This window comes from Callorhinchus milii, unplaced genomic scaffold, assembly GCF_018977255.1.
Source record: "Callorhinchus milii isolate IMCB2004 unplaced genomic scaffold, IMCB_Cmil_1.0 Scaffold13, whole genome shotgun sequence".
In the NCBI taxonomy this organism is placed as follows: Eukaryota; Metazoa; Chordata; class Chondrichthyes; order Chimaeriformes; family Callorhinchidae; genus Callorhinchus; species Callorhinchus milii.
The window spans coordinates 15588149-15611993 of NW_024704754.1; the positions used below are offsets into that span (position 1 = coordinate 15588149).

The 23845-nt window shown below is 43.5% G+C and overlaps 1 protein-coding gene across 2 annotated transcripts in view; it reads left to right on the plus strand.

The window, feature by feature from the left end:
* The first annotated feature begins 1096 nt into the window (after window positions 1–1096).
* LOC103184148 (rho GTPase-activating protein 7-like) overlaps window positions 1097–23845 on the plus strand; it is a 62095-nt gene continuing 39346 nt past the window's right edge. The window contains exons 1-2 of one of the 2 annotated variants that reach the window (XM_042339915.1): window positions 1097–1261; window positions 3154–3399. In XM_042339915.1, coding sequence (XP_042195849.1) covers window positions 3285–3399 — 115 coding nt within the window. In that variant the 5' untranslated portion in view covers window positions 1097–1261; window positions 3154–3284. Of the gene's footprint in view, window positions 1262–2950; window positions 3400–23845 lie in introns of those variants that run through there. The other variant, XM_042339914.1, reaches the window with a different exon arrangement.

Here is a 23845-nt window from a genome sequence, read left to right on the forward strand (position 1 = left end):
GTAAAGTATATTTCAGAGTTTAAAGTCTGTCGCCCCACTGAAGGTCCAGGAGTTCGAACTGGAGCATCGCTTCACAGATCTGGTGTTTCGGGTGGGAAAATGTTCGCTTAAGATGACGAAGATTGAAATATTGAATCAAACCTTACTCAAACTATGTAAGATGGTTGATTTCGCCCACGAAATACATAATCAATCCACTTTACAACAATAATAACCATAATAATAACAATTCTTGCATTTGTTATAGCGTCTTACATATTCTGTGATATATAATATATAATGTGACTATATACTGTATAATGTATGCCTTGTATATCCTGTGAAGCGCTGTGAGATGTCTCAATGATGTGATAATTTGCTATATCAAGGGCAAGAATTATTAATATTGTCTCATTAGATTTCCGCTCCCCAGTCTAGACTGAGGCCAGAGAGGATGAGTGATATACAGTGATTATCCTGCTAGGAAATACCTCCCTGTCAGTAGGTTTGAGACTGCTGTGGATGGGCTGGGCAGAGTGACAGCAGGACTTTGTCTGGAATCCTTTCGAGATGGGGGTAGCCCCCCCTGATCAGGAGAATGTGGTTGCATTTCTCTTGGCAATGGAAGTCTAGGGCAAGGGAGTCAGAAATTGCACATATCGGAAAGAGATTACCACAACAAAGGCAACAGCGCTTTCTATTTTACAGACACGTAAACAGTGAATGTCACCCTAAGGACCGCTAGTGGAACTCCTTATCAACAGCAAATCTAGACCTTGTTTTAAAGAAAAATATTTGGTCACTGAGTGTCTGGTCACTGAGAGTCTGACCACTGAGAGTCTGATCACTGTGAGTCCTTTTCACAGTCGGAGTCTTCCTATCAAGGCCCTTTTCTCAAAGAGTTTTGACTTTAGCTGAAAAGTTTGCAGTTTCTATTATCCCGGGAATTAATTCATCTTTAATTAAACTTAAGTGTTTGTTGACGTTATCAGGGTAACTGAATGAATGACTTTGCACGGCCCAATAGTGTGAGGGCACAGAGTTGACATGAGTAAAAGATTACCTGCCTTCTGTGCTGTTTGTTCGATTACACAGGTTAAGCCATTTGTCATCGCTGATTGATAGCAATGAGATGCGTCTGGTTGCTGCAAAGAGTGTGTTGGGTTAGCGGCCGAAGGGGTAGATGGTATGTGTAAGCACCTGGGAGAGACTGATGAGAAGACCCTGTCTTGCCCTGGAGGCAGTAAACATCTGTCAGGAGAATGTTCCTATATCTGTGATGGTGAGTGGGCTGTATTTTCTTTTCTTGTGTTGTGTTCTTTCTCCGCTATTCCCATTTATTTAGTGCTTGTCTCTCCCTATAGGCTCCCTTGTCTCTCCCCCCCACCTCACCCTCCCCCCCCACCCCCATCCCCACCTCACCCCATGAGCCATGTCCATTCCCAAATGAACGACAGACCATTCCCAAGATTTTGTGGGTGCTTTGCTCACAAAACACACAGTCACTGCACTTTACAGTATATCTTGTGAAGCACTTTGAGACATCTCAACGACATTTCTAATGCAAGTATTGTGATTATTATTAATACTATTAAAAGGGTGCCTTACTCCCTCCCAATGCTCTGCTTTGAAAGAGTTTTACTTGTTCAGTGATTCATACCTGGATATGAATTACAGGGTGTAATCTAATTGGGTTCAGATGACTTATATATAGAATGATGGATGGCGGGGAGTGAGTCATAGGTAAAGGGATCAGAACAGTCACTTTCTCCACTGAGGTTGCTTTAATGCAAAGGTTAGAGTATCCTTTCCTCTCTCTGCCTCTCTTCTCCTACCCCCTCTCCCCACTCCGCACCTGCCCTGGGGGTCAGAAATTCCACCTTAAACTGTTCTCTTAACATTTCTGATCACTTAATTTCACTCTTAATTTTGGAGTTGGTTTTCTGTAGCTCTTCAGTTTTAAGTAAATACTGCGTTAAACCCACTTCAAAATTAAGAACTGAATTTCAAGAATTTTCTGAAATGTGACGAAAATAGTCCAGACTAGGGTTTAATTTCTGGTCCCAGACTTCAATAATAATAATAATAATAATAATAATCAATGGAACATTTTGCTAGTGCTGCTTCTCCTTTATCAATGCAACTGTCCATCACATCACATCCCCGTATTAAGAAGACATAATTATATTAATAAGGTTTGGTAATAGTGCCTTTCAGGTCAGGAGGACATCCCATTATAATAACAATTCTTGCATTGGATATAGCGCCTTATCATGTGTTCGAGACGTCTCCGAGCGCTTCACAGACTGTATATTGACTGTATATTTTGTGATCGAAACGCGGCAGCCAATTGTGCGCACAGCTGTGAAGCTGAGGGACTGTATTTGTAGGCAAACGCAGCAGTCCATTTTTGCACACAGCAATGTTCCACCACCATCCATGAAATGAATGACCACCTTTATACGCATTTTAGACGTGCTTAGAGGTGCGTCTTATAACCAGGTTTGACACTAATCCAGAAATAAAGATTCAGCAGCAAATGTCACGAGAAAATGAAACACGCACACAAAAGCACACACAGAGAAAAAGGAGCTCTGGAACTCTAAATTATTGGATCGCAAAGCCATATTCTCTGGCTGTCGGGTTTTTCAAAAAATAAATCCCGCTTCTTCTACTCCAGACATTATGGTAAATTGTGAAATCGTCCTTAGATTAGAGAAACGCTGAGATGGATCAGCTGTGCAAAAAGCAGAACTTTGCTTCCCACGTCAATGGAGTGCACTCGCTGCGAACAGTTTTAAGCCTTATTAATGTCCTGCTTGTTCAAACTTTATGTTTCTTAACTTTCTTTTCTTGGGGAAGGGGGTGGAGGAATGGGACTAAGACTGACTTTCAGTCAAGTGCATAGTAAATAACTACAGAGATGCAATGTTTAGCTGTAAAGCAAAGCGAGGGAGGGAGGGGAGCGGGGGGTGGGAGGTTGAAGGGGGGTGTAGGAGACCCCCTATGGACTGCTGTTTCCTCTCCAATCTGGCCTGACCCCAAAGAACTGGAGGGGAGGTTTTTTTGGAGAAGGGTGTCAGCAGATTACCAACAACTTTTCTTCACATCAGGAAACGGTTTGACTTGCTCCGAGCTGCTTCTCTTTTTTTTTTTCCTTCTTCTTCTTCGCAGGCTGCAAATTCCGCGTCTGCAGACGCTCTGGAATTTCTTCACTGCAAACAGGCGGACCTTTTCAAATGGAATAGAGACCGTTTTGCCCCAGCGAGGGCAGTTTCGGGAGAGTGACAAGCAAAGCAGGGGCAATGGCTCACCATTCCAAATACCCCCTGAGACGTTCCTTCAGTGAACACGTTAAAGATTCCACTAACAAAGCGTGGGATATAATCTGGAAAAACACCAGGGAGAAGAGATTATCAGGTCAGTGGGCTTCTCGTTCTATTTCTCCCCTGCAAGTTGCTTTATTCCAGTGAGGAGTGAGGTCGCTCACTGTATTTGTAATAAATAACGGTGTTATCGATGAAACTAGCTGCACTGTCATTCTTTCCCAGGCTCTGCTCACCCTCCTGACACAAAGATAAGCAGCGAAAGTCATTTCACACCGCGTGTTAGATCAGAGGTGAACTCTTCCCGTTATCTTTATTTTAAATGTTTCGCCCACAAAACACACAGTCAATTTACTTTACATATTCTGTGAAGCGTTTTGAGACATCCCGCAGACGTGATGAGGCGCTGTATCAAATGCAAGAATTATTATTATTTTTATAATTATTATTTTTATAATTATCATTATTATTAAATGAAATAGAAACATAAATATCTGCTTCAGATCATTCCTGACGGTTGATAGCACGAGCCTGAATGGAGATGTCAAGAACTGCAAAGAATCTTCATTGCAGCTTCGTGCCTTCACATAACGAGGGAACAGAGGCTGGTTTGTAGGTTCGGCGTGATTTGAATGCTCGTGCTGTTTTGTTGTCCGGACTAAAGTGAACTCACGTTCGTAGTGGAGCATGACGTCAGATGATTTGACAGCAAAAGGAGGGAAGGGGAAAGAGAGCGAGAGAGAGAGAGAACATGTGAATTAATAAAAAATATTGATCCGTAAATTTGATACAGTAGCTTTCACGTCAGAAGGATATCTCAAAGCACGTCATAGGAATCACTGTATATTGGAGTGACTGCGTACCATGGTGTACCTTATCGTCTGCAACCTTTAGGCTATTTCGTCAACGAATCCTTTGCCGCGTCCAACTTCGAAGCAAGGTTACTCGCTGCGCTTTAATTCGAAAAGCGAAAACGAGGGTTGCCAAAAGCAGTTTACGTTAGCAAAAACACATCTTCCTTCTCGACAAACATCCTGTAGCTCAATGGTCAGAGCACTTGCCTCGCAAGCGAGAGGACCTAGGTTTGATTCCTGGGAAGGGTGAAACGTTGGGCGAGTTTCCTTACTCCACACGCCTCTGTTTACGTAGCAGTAAGTAGGAAGCCGGTTGTTAGTCGATTGGTCGATCACTTTTCTGGAGGTAATAATCCCTTTTAAAAAAAAGTGTCCATTCAATCCACGGCGGTTCGTGTGACACGCTGCTGTGCGCAATCGGCTGCCGCGTTTCGACCACAAAATATACAGTCAATTCGCTTCACAATATATTCTGTGAAGCGCTTAGAGACGTCTCGAAGACGTGATCAGGCGCTGTATCAAATGCAAGGATTATTATTATTAAACATCCAAATCCCATTTAAAATGGACTGAGAGAGGAGGGTGGTGGTGGGGAGAGTAAAGAGCCCAGCATCTGTTTAATATTTGCTGCTAACACCGGACAGTAGCTCTCCTCCGCATCGTCCCCTTCCTGAAAACAAACAAGGCAGCAGAATCTGTTGCCTGTAACCATGACTGATGTTAAACAGTGTTGGCTCCACATTGTTGTTGCACATGAACCGAGTCCTCAGCTGTTTCAGCGCTGTGTGAGGGAGTTAGTGTGGTGAGCATTCCTTCTCTTGCACAGGGATGAGTCGGAGGAAATGTTTGTCAAAGTACAAGCTTTAACCATTAAGATTGTTGTCCCAGGGCACTTGGAATCGCAAACAATAACAGATATTTCAACACAGTCATTGCCTGCTCCCAGATCATGTTCATAATTCCAGTTGGCAAAGATGGCTAATATATTTAATATATTAACATAATAACTGATAGCTGGCAGTTAGATTCGGGCTAGATCCGAAGGAAATAACCCACAGAAAACGGAGGAACAGGCTGGAATTTTCTAGGGTCTATTTCTGCTTCAGTTCACAATAGTTAAGGATGACAGTTACTTTGGAGCTCAAACATGGTGCCTTGTATAGTGCCAGAAGTCAAAGCTTTCATCCATTCAGCCAGACTCAATCCTACGCTTTTGCCAAGGATCTTCCCTCCCCCCACCCCCCCCCAATCCTAATGCTATATCAAATGCAAGGATTATTATTATTATACAACAACAACAACAACAAGATTCCATTTATAAAGCGCCTTTCACGTCAGGAGGACGTCCCAAGGCGCTGCACAGTTGGGTCATGACCCGAGCAGGGGGGGAATGGTCAGGGTGAGGGGAGGGAAGGGAGGGAGCGAGGAGGGGGAAGAGAGTCGAGAGGGGAGCTGAAGGCTCGCTCAAAGAGAAAGGTTTTGAGACCGGCCTTGAAGGAGGAAAGGGAGGAAGCGGCGAAGGCACTGGGGGATGGAGTTCCAGAGCCTCGGGGCTGAGAGGCTGAAAGCCCGACCACCGATGCTAGGGCGGTTGGGGCGGGGGACGTGGAGCAGACCGGAGCCAGAGGAACGGAGGGTACGGGCAGGTAGGTAGGGGATAGTAGGTTGGAGAGGTAGGAGGGAGCGAGGCCGTGAATGGCCTTGTAGGTGAGGATGAGGATCTTGAAATCAATCCTCTGGGGGATGGGGAGCCAGTGGAGGCGAGCGAGGGTGGGAGTGATGTGGTCCCGAAGCCTCGTGCGGGACAGTACACGAGCTGCAGAGTTCTGAATGACATTGTAATGTGAAACATGACTTTGACAATATAGGGATTCAAAAGGTTTCCTTGTCATTCAATTTCTATCTTCTAAGCATGTGTTGAATATCAGTTTCCTTTCTTGTGATGATACACTGATAAAAAGTAGGCGTACGGAGCTTAGGTTACGGTGTCTTAAGGCAGGTTAATTCCTAGAATACCCCGGAAACCTATCACTCCTAAATCTCCCGTTTGGTGGCCAAGACAATCTCATCCTTGTAGCAGGGTTTGTTTCTGTCAGATTTCTGACGTATCCTTTTACTCCCTTTTCTACTCAGAAACTAATCCACCTTGTAGGAGACATTTACACGACCCTAACTCTTGAACTGCTCACTTAGCCCAATGTCAGCTAAAGCTCTAATAAGCATCACGCAGATCTATTACCTGTTTTTGACTTGAAAATTTGAGTCCATCCGCAAACCCAGTATGTTAACTGTGGTGAGCCAACTTAATAATCAGAGGCTGTAGGAAATCATAAATTTCGTGTGAAACAGATAAATCTGAGCATTTCAATGGAAGCAGGTTGTCCCAGGGTGAACTAAGTGATTAATGCACTGGTCAAAACGTGCCGTAAATGTGTTCCTCAGGCTGACACTGTCTGCCACACAACAGGGTTGATGTGATATCTTAAAACCGAGAGAGCAAAACATAGACAGGTTAGAGATTCAATACAATTTACTTTGATTTAGTGCCTTTTACGTTTCCTGATCGTTTTATATTTGCTGGTGTTGGATAAGTGTCATGTTGCGAGTCAATGATATACTGAACATATGAACCTAGAGGACATTTGTTCCAGCGTTGATCTTATTGAAGTCCTATAGCGTACTGCTTAGAGCACTCGCCTTGCAAGTGAGAGGACCCGGGTTCACTTCCCGGGCAAGGCCAACCAAGCCTTAATCAAGTTTCCTTACTCCACACGTCTTTGTTTACCCAACAGTAAGTAGGAACCCGAATGTTAGGTGATTGTTAGTTAATTGGCGGATTGCTTTTCCGGGGGGTAATAATCCCTTCAAAAACAATAATTTGGTCACTCAATCCATGACTGTTTAGGGGGCACTGCTATGCACAATTGGCTATTGCATTTTGCCCATAAAATATATAGTAAAATATATAGTAAACTCGCTTTACAGTATATTCTGTGAAGCGCTTTGTGACGTCTCGACGACATGATAAGGTGCTATATCAAATGCAAGGATTATATTATTATCTCCTGATGTGCTGAGGGTCTGTGGACAGAAATACCTTCAGGGATTTCAGACCTTGACTCCTGAATGTTTACTGGGGACAAGTGGTTGCGGGGAGGAGAGTGATAGATGCTGTGCTGTGGGAAAGAATCCTGCTCAGTTTCAAACTATAGACCAATCTCCTCTAATGTGGAAAAAAGGTTAACTTCAACCATTTCCAGATGGTTGGGAATCTCTCAAAGCTAATGCTACCCAGGAGACATTGGGAATAACACTCTGTTCATTATGTGCTTTGATATTCACGATTGCGATGAATCAGTAATAATTGTTTGAAAGGCAAATAAAAAGAGAAAGAATCGAAAATCGAACTATAATCTGAGAATTGTGAAGCCCAGTTAAGCAAAGCCATATTTTACTGACGAGAATTGTGCAGGGTGTCATTAGAAATTTTCTTTGGGAAATGTGCACATGCTTTGGATTGACAAAGCCATCTCCTGGAGACAAAATTCATCTCCTAAGCAACATGCTGGGCTAAATGAATTCAGGTTCTACAACCTTGCATTGCCAGCTTTCCCTTTCGCCCTCCCTCACTCTCCCCAATGTATCTTCACGTTCTGCAGATGGAGCGATGAAGTGATTTGCCTACAATTTACAATTTACCCAAATGAAGTTGGGTCATTCTTTCATGACTGCTTGACGGACATTGCTGTGCACAATCGGGCTGCCCTGTTACCTACAAATACACAGTCACTCCGCTTCACAATAAATCCTGTGAAGCCCTGTATCAAAGACGCTATATCAAGTTATAAAGGGAAAAAAATCCCTTCACTGCCAGAAGATAAGGGAGATGGAGACAGACCAGGCTTACATAATTTTTATCCCCTGTGACATTGGATGTGAATGATGCGGTGCTTCTTATTTTGCATTGGACGTCAAGTTCTCTTCATCATCCTCAGTAAGTCTCAATTTACCCACACAGTCACTGCAATATTACAGTGCATCGTGTGAAGCACTTTGAGATGTCTTCCCGGCGTGAATGGCGCTGTATCAAATGTAAGGATTATTATCCCAATTTCCCCTCCTCTTAGAATCATTCTCTGATAATGCATAATTAAGGGTTCAATCCCATGTAAAGTGCACGGGCACAAAATAAGTATTTCTCTTGACTGTTTTCATTACGGTACAATACAATTATATGGTGCGCTTCATGTCAGGAGTACGTCTTAAAGCGCTTACAGTGCTTCGAGGCACACAGTCTAAGTGGTCTATTTTAACAAAATCCGGATGAAGCCAGTATGTGTGCAGAGAAGGAGGGGGAGGAATCCATTTAAACTAAAATGGAGATAAAATGTAATGAGGTGCAAGAGCTGAATTGACCAAGTCTGACTGACACAGATGTTAACACCCAGCGCAGAGCCATTGTCATGGTCAGGAACAGTTTTGCCAAGAAATGTTTGCACTCGAGGCAGGACCTGGCCTTTAAACCACAGATTAAAAACAATCCAATTAGCAAATGTACAGCCCACTTAGCCAGCCATTCAGCAAATTGAGAAAGATCGAGATCAGGAGCATTGAACAAAAAAATCAGTGTGTGGACAAAGTGATCAGATTTCTACTTTTCTACTTGATCCACATGGAATGAATGGGAAACAAGATTTTTTGACATTTCACCTTTTGACTTCCCTCACTCTCCTCCATACCCCCTACCTATCCATGACATGCAGATTTCTAGGAATGTAATCAATGGGGAACATTTTGCAACCTTTGAAATTCTAGGAATTGGAATGAATACGTGGATATAGAGTTGTAAAGGGGCAATTTCAGAACAAATACCAAGAAGTTTTTATTTTGGAAGATGGTAATCAATGACTGGAACAGCTTACCAGGAAAGGTGGTTGAGGCCAGGAGACTGGAACTCATTTAAAAATCAGCTTGATGCTGTGATGGAGGGGTATGGTAGGGTGGGTGTTCTGGAGGGATAAGATCGGATGTGTTGAATGACTTTCTTCATCCATAATGTTATTGTGATCTTGTGTGTGATCTTGTGAATAGGAAAGAATTTGGAGTCCATTGTATTTTATACATGGTTCATTGACGAAGCTTGAATCCTACAGAAGAGGTATGAACTTCTCAGCACTGTGACATCCTGGTGATTGCTGCAAGCTGATCAAGAGACTGAACGAAACGAACATTAGGTGCATGATAGTGCCCAATTGTGCTGCCTGAAGTGCTTTGTCACACATGGAAAAGTGCAAATAATAGTCTGCAGATGTCCTGGAGTCTGTTGGAAATTGTGCCCATAACCAATGCAACTTACAGGCTTTATTTAATGGTCACCGAAAGGAGACTTTTGTGGAAAACCTCCCTTTATTTCAATACAACAACAACTTGCACTTATATAGCGCCCTCCACGCAGGATAGCGTCTCAGAGCGCTTAACAGTGGCGGAGCCTGACTCCGAGCCAGGGGGAGAGGTGGCCATAAGCATGCTTGAAAAGGAAGGTTTTCAGGCGAGACTTGAAAAAGGGGAGATAAAGGGATTGAGGGTGAGTGCTCCACAGTTTCGAGCCAGAGTGGCTGAAAGCGCGACTTCTGATGGTGGGGCGGAGGGTGCAAGGGACAAGCAGGAGGCCAGATGTTGGATTGAGGAGTGAGGAGGTCGGAGGAGGAGGTGAGGAGGTCGGAGAGGTAGGGAGATACAGATTGCAAAGCGCAAACTATGGCTGTAAAACGTAAAATTTATTTTAGGTTCAACGTTGTTGCTCTGATACAAGGCTTAAGGGTTGATCTTTTGACTTGCCTGCTCTACTCTGGCCAACAAATAAAAATTGGTCATTTGTTTCACGACTGTCGGAGGGATATTGTTGTGTTATTGTTTGTAGATATTAGTGGGCAGCCACAGTCACCTACAAATACACAGAAACTTCCTCCTGATGTGAAAGACGCCATGTCAAATGCAAGGATTATTATTATTATTACTTCAATGGCATGACTCAAGCACTTCACATGGGATTCATGAGATTCATTGAGTTCGACTACCCGCGCTGGTCAAATATTTTGATCTTTCTCACCAATCACTTCCTAACGCCAGTATTTACTGTGGTGAGTGTTAATTTGCAGGACGTTCCTAGAATGTAAGCGCAAACACATTTATCTTCCATTAGCTATCAGCGGAGGTCAGCAGGGGACTAGTTAAAGTGACAGCTAAAATTATGGGAAATTCTTTGAACCTGTCCCCCAAGACACCTGGTGACGTAAATGAACAAGAATACTTGCGTAACCAGTGTAAATCAACAAGTCAAAGATCTCCTTTGTTTTCTGAATACGACTCCTATGTTTCGGGGCAGTCTGAACCAACTTACCAGTGAGGTTGGGCCCTACAACAGAAAATTGCCTTTATTTAACACTAAATTAGTCGTCTCACTCAGAGGAAAATGTCAAGTAAAATGGCTCAGGACCATGATGGGGCTTTGAGTTGACAATCCAGATCTGACACACCATTGCAATTCTGGGGTGGGGGTGTTGTGTGGGGGAAGGTGGTGGGGGGGGGGCGTTGCATTATAAGTGGTACCATCCTTTGAGTGGGACGTTAAACACAGTTTGAAAGATGGATCTTAAGTTAGGCTTCGAAGGTGGCGAGGGAGAAGCAAAGCAGATGGACTCCAAGATGGTATTCCAGAGACCTGGGACAGAATGTCCAAAAGGCCAACCAAAAACCCAAAGGGCGGTCCGGGGAGGGGGGTGGGGACTTGAATCGGGCTGTGTTTGCCGACCTTAGGAAGTGGCCAGGAGTGGAGGGTGGCAGGTAGGATGAGACAAGGCCACGTGGGCATTAGAGAGGGAGGACAAGGACCTTGAATTTAATCCACTGGGGAGAAGCAAGAGGTGATGTGCTTGAGAAAAGTGATACAGGAAAGGATACCGTTCTGTTTAGGCTGAGTGCTATTTCAGTGCAGAACTTGTAATTGTATATGGCAGCACCCAAGGGAGGGTCAATTTTAAGACGCACATCACTTCCGTTATTGGATGCTCCACAGATGTTTCTGTCGAGAATTGAAATGGACCCGGCAGGTTTATTTTGGTTGGTTTCTAAACACACTGCGCGCACTGTAAAACAAAATGCTCACAGAAATAGCGATGTTTTAGTGTGTGGAGCAGGCGTGAAGTTTACCGGGATCATCTTCGGGGAAGTATATACGTGCTCTCTCACTATATTGCTGTCTATAAATCATGACAGTTAATCTGGAATGTTGTTGCCCAACCTCAGATAAGCAGGCAGGTGCCTGGAACGCGTGGTTTAAAGCCAGAGGGTGACCTTATCCGCTGTCAACTCAGCGTGTGATTTGGGGGAGATTTATTTGAGAAATGGTGACGCACTGCGGCATTTGCCTCTGCATTGAGCTCATCATTTCTCAACCATCTCCCAACAGTGCACCAGAACCACTTGCTTAATGCTTCCCTTGTCCTGGAACACACGTAAAAGGCCTTGTAAAAGCGTTTTCAACGTGCAGGTGAGCGTTGTGTCAAATTATAATGGTTTCACACAATATTACTGTTCGTTGTATGATGGTTACTTGGTGTTCTTCCTGTTGGGTGTCTGTCTGGCTCAGTTGGTAGCAATCTCGCCTCTGAGTCAGAAGGTTGTGGGTTCAAGCCTTAGATCTGGACTTACTGAGCTTACTGTCTCGGCTGATGCTCCATTGCAGTGCGGGGTGGGGGGGTGCACAATTGTCAGAGGTGTCGTCATCCGAGTGAGACATTAACACTTGTAGGGAGAGCCCCTCGTGCGATCCTGGAGGCTAACACTTGGCAGTGAACCAAAGCAAATCCCCCAAAAAGCTTCCCAGCCCTTTGCTTGCCAGAAAAATGGCTATCTTAAATCTAGAGTTGTTCCTCTGATAATAAATACGAATAGAGAAATCTGTATAAAGTGTCTAAATTCGTCACAAGGAGAGAGATAGAAGTGATCAAAGAAAGATTCCTCCAAGCTGTGAAAATACATTTGATTTACAATAGATTTTACTTAAGCTTAGATGTCTGCTCATCATTTCTGTGTTATTTTACCCCAAATGCAATGCAATACCAGGACGCCCAAAGGAACTGTGAGTTGTACCCGAGCTGGAGGTGGGGGCTGAGGCAGTGAGAGGGGGGGTGGAAAGTGATCAAAAGCACGGTCGAATAGGACTTAGAGGCAACTTTGAAGGAGGCGAGAGAAGGGGAGAGTTGAAGGAGTGGAGTTCCAGAGAGTGGGGGCAGACAAGCTGAGAACCTGATTACTTCTCTTGTGAGGATTCTTTCTAGTGGTATCGGGGTATCATGTTGAATTGACTTGATTTTGCAGGCAGGGGAGGGGAGTGGAGGGGAAGGGGAGAGGTCACATATTAGTGGCTCAATCCTGTAGTTCAGTGGTTAGAGCACACGCTTTGCAAGCGAGACACCTGGGTTCAATTCCAGTCAGGGCGAAACCTTGGGCAAGTTTCCTTACTCCACACAGAGCCTAATAATAATCCCTCCAAAACCAAACAATAATGAATTGGTCATTTTCAATCCACGACTGTTTGTGGGACACTGCTGTGCGCAATTGGCTGCCGCGTTCGCCCACAAATATACAGTCAATTCACTTTACAGTCTATTCTATGAAGCGCTTTGAGACGTCGAGAAGACGTGAAAAGCGCTATATCAAATGCAAGGATTATTATATTCCGTGAGGAAATAATGAAGGAGAGCTTCATCACCCAAAAAGTTTGATCCTGAATGTAACATGTTTTATCTGCAAGGCTTCTTTGACTACATAGTCTGTGGAGATTCAGCACTCGTTTCAGATTTATTGTTTTCCCTTTATAATACCAATTATTTTACATAATTTATAAGTAAACTGTGAACAGTGGGTTTTTAAACCTCCCACGAGTCCCATACCTGTATTACCATTCCTTTTTTGTTGCTTCTTTCCCACTGTAACACTTTTTCTTCCCTCTCTCCGTGTCACGCTCCACCAATCTCCACACAGTCATATAAGGGAAGGAAAATTATAAAGAGACAAGTCCCACTGGTTCCTGTCTCTATCTGTCTCTCACACACATACCCACACCCACGCACACACACTCTGAGCGAAAGGACACATGAAGAAGGAAAAATTTGACCAATTTGTTTTGTTTGGGGGTCCCGTTGGCCAGGGACCCTGGGAGAAACTCGCTTCTCTTTTCAAATAGTACCATGGGATCTTTAACACCCACCTGAATAGGACGTCGGTTTAACATCTCATCCGAAAGACGGCACCTCTGACAATGCAACACCCACCCCCAGCACTGCACTGGAGTGTCAGCTTAGAATATGTGATTCCAATTCCCGATGTGGGGCTTGAACCCACAACCTTCTGACCCAGAGGGGAGAGCGCTGCCACTGCACCAGGCTGACGCAAGTAAGACTCGGGTGGAATTTCTCTTCAGTACACGTATAGCCTCCTGGATTCAGGAGCAGGACAGTCCACTCAAAACATTGTCCTCTGTTCCAGGAACTCAGTCATCCGGAAAAGTCCTTAAGGGGTTAATTACGTCTCTTCAAGACCCTCTGGCAAACGTAAGAGGTGAAATTTCACCCGGCTTGAGATTGATCCTGTTTATCAAGCATTATCGAGCGTTCAGAATTTGACAAAATGTTGAATTCAGTCTTAAATTTGACACTGAATTTCTCTGCGGTTCATAAAAGAAATCTGCTTCAAAACGCGGGCTGTAATTAAGAAGTTACCAATTTCCAAACACCATGAAGTGCTCGATAAATAGAGCAGATTCTGGACCCAGGTGGTATCTCTCCCCAGTAATGTATTCAGGAGAGTAGCCGAGGGTATTTTTCAATGACAGGGTAACTGTATATTGCAAACTATCAGCGGGGCTTTGTTTAATGAATGTCGAGTAACTGATGCATTGTGTGCTTGCCAATAGCCTAAAGAGGCCTCCTCGGGGAAGATCTGATATCCACTCCCTCTCTGTGCCTTTGCTCATTGCTCACAGCTTGGAGCACCGCAGTTTCATTCAATCTACTCAGCGCTCACTTCGCACTGCACGTGCCTGTGGACAGAGGAGAAAGCTGCCTATCCACAAATAGTTTCATAATGCGCCTCGACCCAGTAACTCCATTCGGTCGCAAATAAAAAATAAATGACATATTAAGTTTCTTCTTAATGTACTCTTGTGTTATCGCTGTGGTTTGAGAAGAGTTCTCAGAGGGTAAGCTGTTGAACCCAGGTCTCATGCCGTTCTCATGACTCTGTGTTGATTGTCTCTGTGAGTCATGGGATCATTTCTGAATCCGCTAATGCACTATTGAGCACTTCTATTTGTGCCACAGACAACACCAGTAGAAGGAATAATAACTGGAGTCATGTGGCACCATTTACACAAAGGCCAATTTGTAAAACCCAAGTCCGAGAGGACTGAGGTAGATCGATAACAACGCATTCCAGTATTTTGTTTAATACTTTACTTCCTTCACCAGTAACTTACAATTTATACAGCACCTTTCAAATCAGGAGGACATCCCAAAGCACCTCTGAAATGATTAAGTATAGGATCATTAAACCAACCCTAAGCATAAAATAAGGGAATTTAGAGTTGAGCGAAGGCACGATCGATCAGATGGGACATTAGGAGAATGTTGAAAGCGTGGAGAGAGGAAGTGAGGCCCAGTGGATTTGGAAGAGAGTTCCTGTGACAGGGTGAATGGTTGCCCTCCAGTGGTGGAATGGACAGCGGGAGTAGAGAACAAGATGTAATAAGGAGATGGAAGAGCAGTTGGCTGGTGCATTCGCTGGAGAGGATTGGATAGATGTTAGTGATGTCAGGCCATGGAGTGATTTGAAAGCAAAGGCAAGGTTCGTGACATCAATCTGCTGAGAGGGACGGGAGCCAGTGGGACTTGGCAAGGTGATTGGAGTGTTGGAGGACCTGATGTGAGGTAAGATTAGAGTATGGAGTGCTGGGTGAGTGGAAGTTGGAAAGAAAGAACCAGAGAATGAAGGGAGGAGAGTTCTGGAGAAATATATTGCCAGAGAGCAATCCTGGTGAGTTGGAGTTATTCACTATTTTGATACAACACAGTTTAAAACATTCGTTTACCAATGGTTTCGTTGACCACCACCCTCGCTCGCCTCTTAGAACCCGAGGTCAGAGCATAATAATAATAATAATCCTTGCATTTGCACTTTGTAAATGGAAATGCACGGTTGAATGGTTAGCCACTCTCTGCCACTGGGTGCAAGGAAGCAGAAAAGGAAACTAATGGGAATAACTATCAATCCTCCAAAGTATATATGGGTTTGGTGCATACTGTACATTCTGTACATTGATAGCACAGTGTTACAACACAGTCTGTGCGAGAAGTTCACTGGGTTCAACATGCAAAGAACTACTTGCTATAATGGCACTAGACACGATCACAACTATTTGCAGTCGTACTCCCCACCACCACCACCACCACCACCCAAATGAATTCCAGGCGCGATGATTAAAGTATTTCAAAAATGCTGGAGGCTAGACCTTACCCTTGCCAAAGGGAATACACCACCCTTACATCCCGTTAAGAGGATGCAGCCTTTGAGATAGCAGAAAAATTCATTTCCTCCGAAGAAAACAAAATTCCCCCCCAGACTCAAAGTGAACCCGAGGGACGGGCATTCCAAGATCTTATTAAATACCTCCAGTTAGCATGGGAACCACCCACCCCCATAGAAAGGGCCCCTTTTTCCCTTTCACTGTGGTTGACAGAGAGGCACGGAACCAAAATGATAATCATAATAATATAATAATAAAAATAATAACACCGCTTGCATTATACGTGGCACCTTATCACATTGAAACTTCTCAAATTAACTTAACAATAATTATTGTTTAGAGCAGTGACTGTGTATTCGTGGGCGAACACGGCAACCAATTTGTGCACTGCGTTATCTCACAAACAGCCAGGAAGTGAACGGTCAATTTAACAGGAAGGTTTGTTGGCTGGGTCTGCGGGAGAAACATCTTTCTCTTCTCAGAGAGTGTCATGGGTTCTTTTTCGGATTTCATGGGACCTTGGTTTAACATCTCATCTCAAGGATGACACCTCTGACGTTGCAGTGCTCTCACAACACTGCACTGGAATGTCAGCCTAGACCATGAGCTTAAAGTCACTGATGCCGGGACTTTGAACCCATAGCTTTCTGACCCAGAGTGAGTCAAGTTGAAACCTTTTTTTACAGCACAGAAGAAGGCCATTCAGCGCACAGTGCCTGCGTTGACTCTCTGAAAGAGCTATTTGTTTTGTCCCATTTCCGTGCCTTTGCCCCAAACCCTTTTATATCGCGTCCGGGGTGAAGGGAACTATAGAAATGCAAGTTGTTGTTTTTGCATATTGTTTGTGCTTATGTCCTACTTGCAAGTGAGAAGCACCGAGTTAAATTGGCCGCTTGCACTGCCTGCACAAAACACAAGCCCACACTGACACATGGAAATCCACATTGCCTCTGGAATGCCTCAAATTGAGAAACACTTTTAGGGCAGTCTGTTGAGATTGTCAGCTCTTCTCAATTAGAAGAAACCAGAGTGGTTTGGATTTGAACCAATACAGCTAAGATGAAAGGACAATGCTGTAATGAAACCAGCCGTCCACCCCCCGAGGCTTGATATTGTTGTTTGTGGTGAGATAAATAGAGATTAATTGAAGGGTGGGTGCTATCACTTGGAAAAAAATTCACTCCAGCATTCGGATCATAACATGAATCTCAGGAAAGCTCAACTGATTGATTGTCATTTGAACTAGTCAAAAACTCACGTCCTTTGTCATTGATCCCTCTCATCCATTTATTCTAAGAATACATACAATCGAGCGAAAGGACCTGGGTTTAATTCCTGGGATGGGCGAAATGTTGGGCAAGTTTCCTTACTCCACACGCCTCCGTTTACCTAGCAGTAAGTAGGAACCTGGTTGTTAGTCGATTGGTGAATCGCTTTTCTGGGGGTAATAATTCCTTCAAAATAAATAAAACTTATTTGGTCACTCAATCCACAACTGTTTATGTGAAACTGCTGTTCGCAATTGGCTGCTATATCAAATGCAAGGATTATTATTATTATAACCATGTTATCATGTACTGCTGTTTGTCAAGAGGTCCTTTATTCGGCTCTGGGTGTCATGATATTAAGGAGCAGAATATCACCATTCAATTGATATTTTGAAGACTTATTTTGGGGCACAATCACTGCCAGGTTACCAGAAATGAATGCTCCAAGTATTATGCTAACAATAAAAAAAACATTCTTGCAGAAATAACTAATTCACTTTTCACTTTTACAAAAACTAAACGTTGGCGCAGTTCATCAGGTGACGTGCTTGGCATCGGAAGGTAGATTGAGTCAATGCTCTTCGGCATTCTTGGCAGCCAGTTCCTGAGCCAGGCGGGTCTGTGGGTCTCCGGGCTTATGATAGCCTGATTCATAGGGAGGATTTTGAGGGGCAGGTCAGTCACTGGGGCAAAGATTCTTCCCACTCAGCTCCTGTTAACCCTGCAAGTCAAAGCCCTAGCATCCCTATTACATGGGAACATGCTTCACGAGAATAGAACACATCTTAGCCTCAGAGTTTCCCTTGATCTTAGCCTGTTTTATCATTCAGTCCGACAAGTCGATGCCAGTGTTTATACTCCACACCAGCCTCTAACCTCTCCCTGACACATGCATCAAGTTCCCGATAAAGCTTTGGGTCCAGGACGTTGATTTCTCTGATCTTCCTGGCGCTGTGGATGGGAAGAGGAGACTGCATCCTACGCAAAATACCACTCCGGTACCAGCAACTCAATAACTTTCACTTTGAAGTCGGAAAATGCACCCTCACCTTTTTTACCAGTGACTTAACAGTATCATTTTCCCAGCACAAGGCAACTGGGTTACCGCTCCACTGTGGTGTGTTATACAGGGCGCAAAGGCTCATTCATAATAACAATAATCCTTGCCTCAAAGCGCTTCACAGAATGTACTGTAAAGTGTAGTGACTGTATTTTGTGTGTGAAAAACAGTCAGTTCGGCACAGCAATGTTCCACAGAATTTGCCTCATTTCTTGCACGTTAATGGTGATAAAGTGTGATCACTGTCGCGCAAGAGGACATTGACCATGGAGCACTTTGGGACCCTACCCTGCGTGAGGGGCACTATATACATGCAAGTTGTTGTTGTTATCTGATCTACCGCTGATCTGCTGAGATCCACTTTCCCACCGACTGTGAGAGACACTGGAGCTGGCTGGAGGATGCAGAGTTCCCATGTGGGCAGCAGTTCAGAGACTTACATGCCAAATAACTGTGTAAATAGCCCTAATGACTGACACCCAGAAAGCACACCCTGTCTCTTTCAAACCGAAAATTTACTCGCATAACACTACATATCACTTGCTGTTTTAACTTTTGTAAACTGTCTGATCCTTTGTGCATGAATCCCAGTTTCCCAAGCTCAGAGAGACCTCACAAGACAACTAGGGCCCATTTCCTTTCCAAATGCACTGCCCTGAACTGTAACCTCATGTAGCATAAGGCATCCAGCTTATTGCTTTAAGCTTCCCGCATTATTATTAATAATTATAACCTTAGCAAATGGTAGAATGCCTTTCACGTTGGGAGGACATCCCAAAGTACTTCACAGGATTTACTGTGAAATGGAGTGACTGCGTATTTATAGGTGAGCACAGCAGCCCAATTGCGCACAGCAAGATGCCAGAAACAGAGATGAAACGAATGACTATATTTATTTGGAGGGTTGTTGGCCAGGACACTGGGAAAAACTCCCTTCACTTTTGGAGTAGTGCCATGGGATCTTTAAAGTCCACCTGGACAGACAACTACTGACAGTAACATCATGTATGAGATCACAAATGAGATGTTACAGACTTGTCAAAACCAGAATGCTGTCAGCTTTCCAGTACGGAACAGATATACAGTTCCAGGTGAAAGTCATTTGGCTCCAGACAAGTCTTGTTATCATATCTTAAATCTCTGACATTTTTTTAACTTCACCCACAGTATATTTACTACAAAGTGATATGAATCCAATTACCTTTGAGCTCCGAAGCGTGCTTGATGTACACTGATGACCATGGTACATATTTCTTAATGAGAACAAAATGGAGCCTATTATTTGATACTAACATGTGAGTTAAAGACAAGTTATTCAGGTCATATAGGTTGGCCATATACAGGTCCTTCAGCAACTCTGGATCTCCCTTCCTCTACCCCTCGATCTCATCTTCTCTCTCTGTCTCTAAATCCCATCTAAAAACACACCTCTTTGACAGCACCTAGTCACCATCTCCTTCTCCATCCCCATTGCTCAGTGTCCATGTTCTGGAAGGATGCGATCAGGTGGGCCGAAGGGTCTTTTACATCCAAAACAATCTTGTGATCTTGCATGGTGGTGGACCATCTCTGTGAAGCGCTCCGAGATGTTGCTCTACGTGAAGGGCAACTGGAAGTTGTCATTGCCGTTTGGAGTTGAGGGTGGGTGTCGAGTTTATTTTCATTGATTTTGCTTCCTCCACCCAACCCAAAATTCCACCTGGTCTCAGCGTGCAAGATTGTTGTGCATAAGCACTCTGGGACGCTACCCCGAGTGAGTGGTGCTCTCTAAATGCAAGTTGTTGTTGTTAAAAATGAATTGTAGAAAATCCTACAGTTTGCTCTTAATTTCAAAGCCGTTTTTTCCACAATTTGCCCACCGGCTTTCAAATTAAGACTAAATTGAAGAAGACGCCACAATTCTGCACCTTATTAACTTTGTAGATCAAGCTGGTTCTCTAAACTGAGACTAGACGGCCATCCAGACCTCCTAAGTCTGTCTTGGTTGCCCACTGTTTCCCTGATCGTAAGATCACAAGATTGGTTCAAATGAAGAAGACCCTTCGGCCCATCTCATCTCCCCCCCCACCCAGATCATTCACCCTACTATGCTCCCATCACAGCATTGAGCTGCTTTTTAAATGACCTCCAATGTCCTGGCCTCAACCACTAACTTGTTCCAGTCTTTAACTCGCCTCTGGTTAAAGAACTCTGGAGGAAGGGTGAACAGATAATATGGACTCAAGATGTTTTGAAGGCAATCTGTAGGAGCATGCTCAGTGTGTGTGTGAGGGTTGATAGGGAAAGGTCCCAATAATAATAATAATAATAATCCTTGCACTTGATATAGCGCTTTTCAAGTCAGGAGGACGTCCCAAAGCGCTTCACAGAACACACTGTAAAGTGAATTGACTGTATATTTGTGGGCGAACGCGGCAGCTAATTGCGCACAGCAGTGTCCCACAAACAGTCATGGATTGAAAATGACCAATTTATTATTGTTTTTTTGTTTTTTGGAGGGATTATTATCAGGTGTGTGGAGTAAGGAAACTTGCCCAAGGTTTCGCCCTCTGCCTGGAATTGAACTCAGGTCTCTCAATTGCAAAGCGAGTGCTCTAACCACTGAGCTACAGGACTCCAATAATTGCCCCACTCTCTCCGTGCCCTTTATTGGTGCTAAAATCAAGATGAGGAGCTGTGAAGGGAGCGTCAAGCCTTTAACCTTCCACCAAATGCACAGATTATTTATTTATTTATTTATTTTTTCGTTCATCAGCGTGCCATGGCAGACAACCAGCACCCCGTCCCCTTTGGCAGGGAAAGTTATAATTTTAATAAGTGTTCCATCGTTTCTCAGAATTAATAAGAGCTTGCAATTAATAATTCAGGCAGAAAAGTGTACTGCTCCTTATTAAAATGGAGCGAAAGAGCTGTAGCGGGTTTCCTAGAAACAAAATGGAAATGCCACACGATTTAAACGCTTATTAATGATGTTCTAAATGCAAATTGAAAGTACTTAAAGGAGGTTATATTTGCGCTTATTGCTCATTCCTCTGACATATTCATTGAACATAAAATGAATCCCCAGAGGAAACCCCCCCAGACCCAACAAAGGTTTTAATTAATGCCAAGTGGCGGGCTTTCAAGTTGAGTAATCTCGCACATAGTGATATGGATATAACAATGTACATTTGTGACATGTTTGGCAGCAGCCCAGTTCTTCAAGCCTTGTAGTTATCCCATCGATTGGTTGAATTGAAGGAAAGCAGAATTAACATCCTCCATTACATGTGAGAGTTGGGCAGAATCCCTCTCTCCAATCCTTGTCGATCAAAGCCCCACAACTCTGCCTGGGTTTCAAGCCTACTTCCTGCCCGCTGTTTGCCAGTGCCCCTGTAAACTAACAGTTAATGGTCCTGTGGCTGAGTGACTTCATGTGTTGTTGACTATACTCCAAGGAGGTCATATCCAATGCTATGTACTGTTAGTTCATTCCCAGCACCAAATGCCCTCTGACATTTTATTAATGATCCAATATGGGGCCCCACCGCACCTCCCCTTTTGATACATTTCAGCTGCATTTTGGTTCCAGGGAAATGTCTGCGCAATTTAAATCACTTCAGAGTTTGGCTGCTGGGAGGGATGAGGCATGTGACTGTTTAATAGCAGTAGATATTTGCTGGTTGTTTACTCTCTCGTGCCAAAATGATTAACGCAGTTAACTTAAAGCAAACATCTTACCAATTAAAGTCTGCTTAATATCATAATAATAAGTCTTTCTGATGGCAGCCGTTTCCCAGGTTGTAGCTTCTCTACCTGACTGATTGGGTTCTGACCTGATTCATTCAGATAAGGAGAGGGGCAGGCACTAGGTTTTGAAGGAAAATATTAGCAGCCAGTTATGTTCTTTAAACAATGGTTAAAGAGTTAGCGGGGAATTGAGTCTTGATTTGGAAGTTAGGAACTTCCTACGTGGCTAGGAACTGTGGAACAACAGCTTTCAGATTAAGACTGAAGTTATGATTTCTTTCACAAGTCCGCACTGACTTAACTTACCCCCAATAAAGCATTAAGTAAATAAATAAGCCCAATAAATAAAATAAAATGAAAAAAGTATAATAAACCGGTCACTCAATCCATGACTGTTTGTGGGACAGACTGTTTGATTCATTTTGAGCAACTCCAGAAAATCAGTGCACCATTTTTGAGACAAGATCATAAGATCAGCTTGGAAGTAGAAAGCACTTTGGCCTATCTGATCCCATTCCTCCAGAACACCCCCACTCCAACATCACCACATCAAACTGCTTTCAGGGACACAATGGAATGTTTAATAATAATAATAATCATTGCATTCGTTATAGAACCTTATCTCAAAGTTGAGACGTCTCAAAGCGCTTTACAACATATACAGTAAAGTTGACTGTATATTTTGTGCGTGAAACACGGCAGCCAATTGCATGTAATTTTAATGATTTAATGGGAATCGCATCATCACACCTGGGTGTTTGCCAAAAGGATGTTTAACATTTACTGTTGGGTAAATACTGTGCCCCTTTAACAGCAATCATGACTTTTCAGTATACATGTGCGCAGTTAATTGATGATTAAAGGGATCGGCAGCAGGTGGGGTAGAGAATTAAGCTATTTACTGAGGTCACAAGTAATCAGAACTGAGTTTGGCTCCAGGAAAGAGCTATGTTTCACTCTGCTTGTTACTGACAAGTTTTGTAAGTGTAACTTCGTTGAGTTTTAAGGATTAAGGAATATAGTCATTTTAAATGTTTGGTTTAATGTGGGTTAATAATAACCCTTGTGCTTGATAATAAGAACCTTATCATGTCTCAAGGTGCTTTACAGAGGTTTTGATGAATTGTACTGAGTGTGTGTTTGTCGGCAAACGTGGCAGACAATTTGTGCATATCAATGTCCCACAGACAGCCGTGAGGTGAACAAACTGTCTGTCTGTCTGTAGGTATTTGGCTAAAACAATGGGATAAACCCTCTTCTTTGTTTGAATGGAATCTTTAATGTTCACTTGAGATGGGACGTTGGTTTAATATGGCATCTGAAGGATTGCACCTCTGGTAATGCAGCGCTGTGGTGTCAAACGTGCTTCACAGGCAATTGCTGTAAAGAATTGGTAGAATGAATGTAACATTTAGACCCAAATAGCTTGTGGTCAGCTCGGTAGTTTAACTGGGCGAACATTCTGGTCCCCTGAGCAGAGTAATAAGAAACTGCTGAGAAGAATTGACTGTAATTAAACCAAGAGAGAAGTGTGTTAACGGGAGAGAAGAGATGCCTTCACGAATGGGAGATTGGTTCACTTGTAGAAACTCCAAGTTGTTTTAAAAAAAAACTTAATGTCCTGTTTAATGGGAGTTTCTAATGGCAACACAGTAAGAGATCAAAATCCTCAAGTAAGTCCCAAACCCTTTACAGAGAACATATCTGTCCTGAGCTTAGAATTGTGCTGTACCCATCCCCCCTGTCTGATTAAGCACGTGGCTTCTGGCTTTGGCCACTCAATCTGCGACTGTTTGTGGGACACCGCTGTGTGCAATTGGCTGCCATTTTTCGCCCACAGAATATATTCTGTGAAGCGCTTTGAAATGTCACCAAGATGTGATCAGGCGCTACATCGAATGCAAGGATTATTATTCTATCATGTTGATTCAGTCGTTTTTACAGCTTGATTCAAAACATTCAGTCAGCGCACTTGCCCAGTGCAACATCTGATTCCTTTCAAGGAGTCTGAGCGCACGGCTATGGTGCCAACAGGACACTAGCCT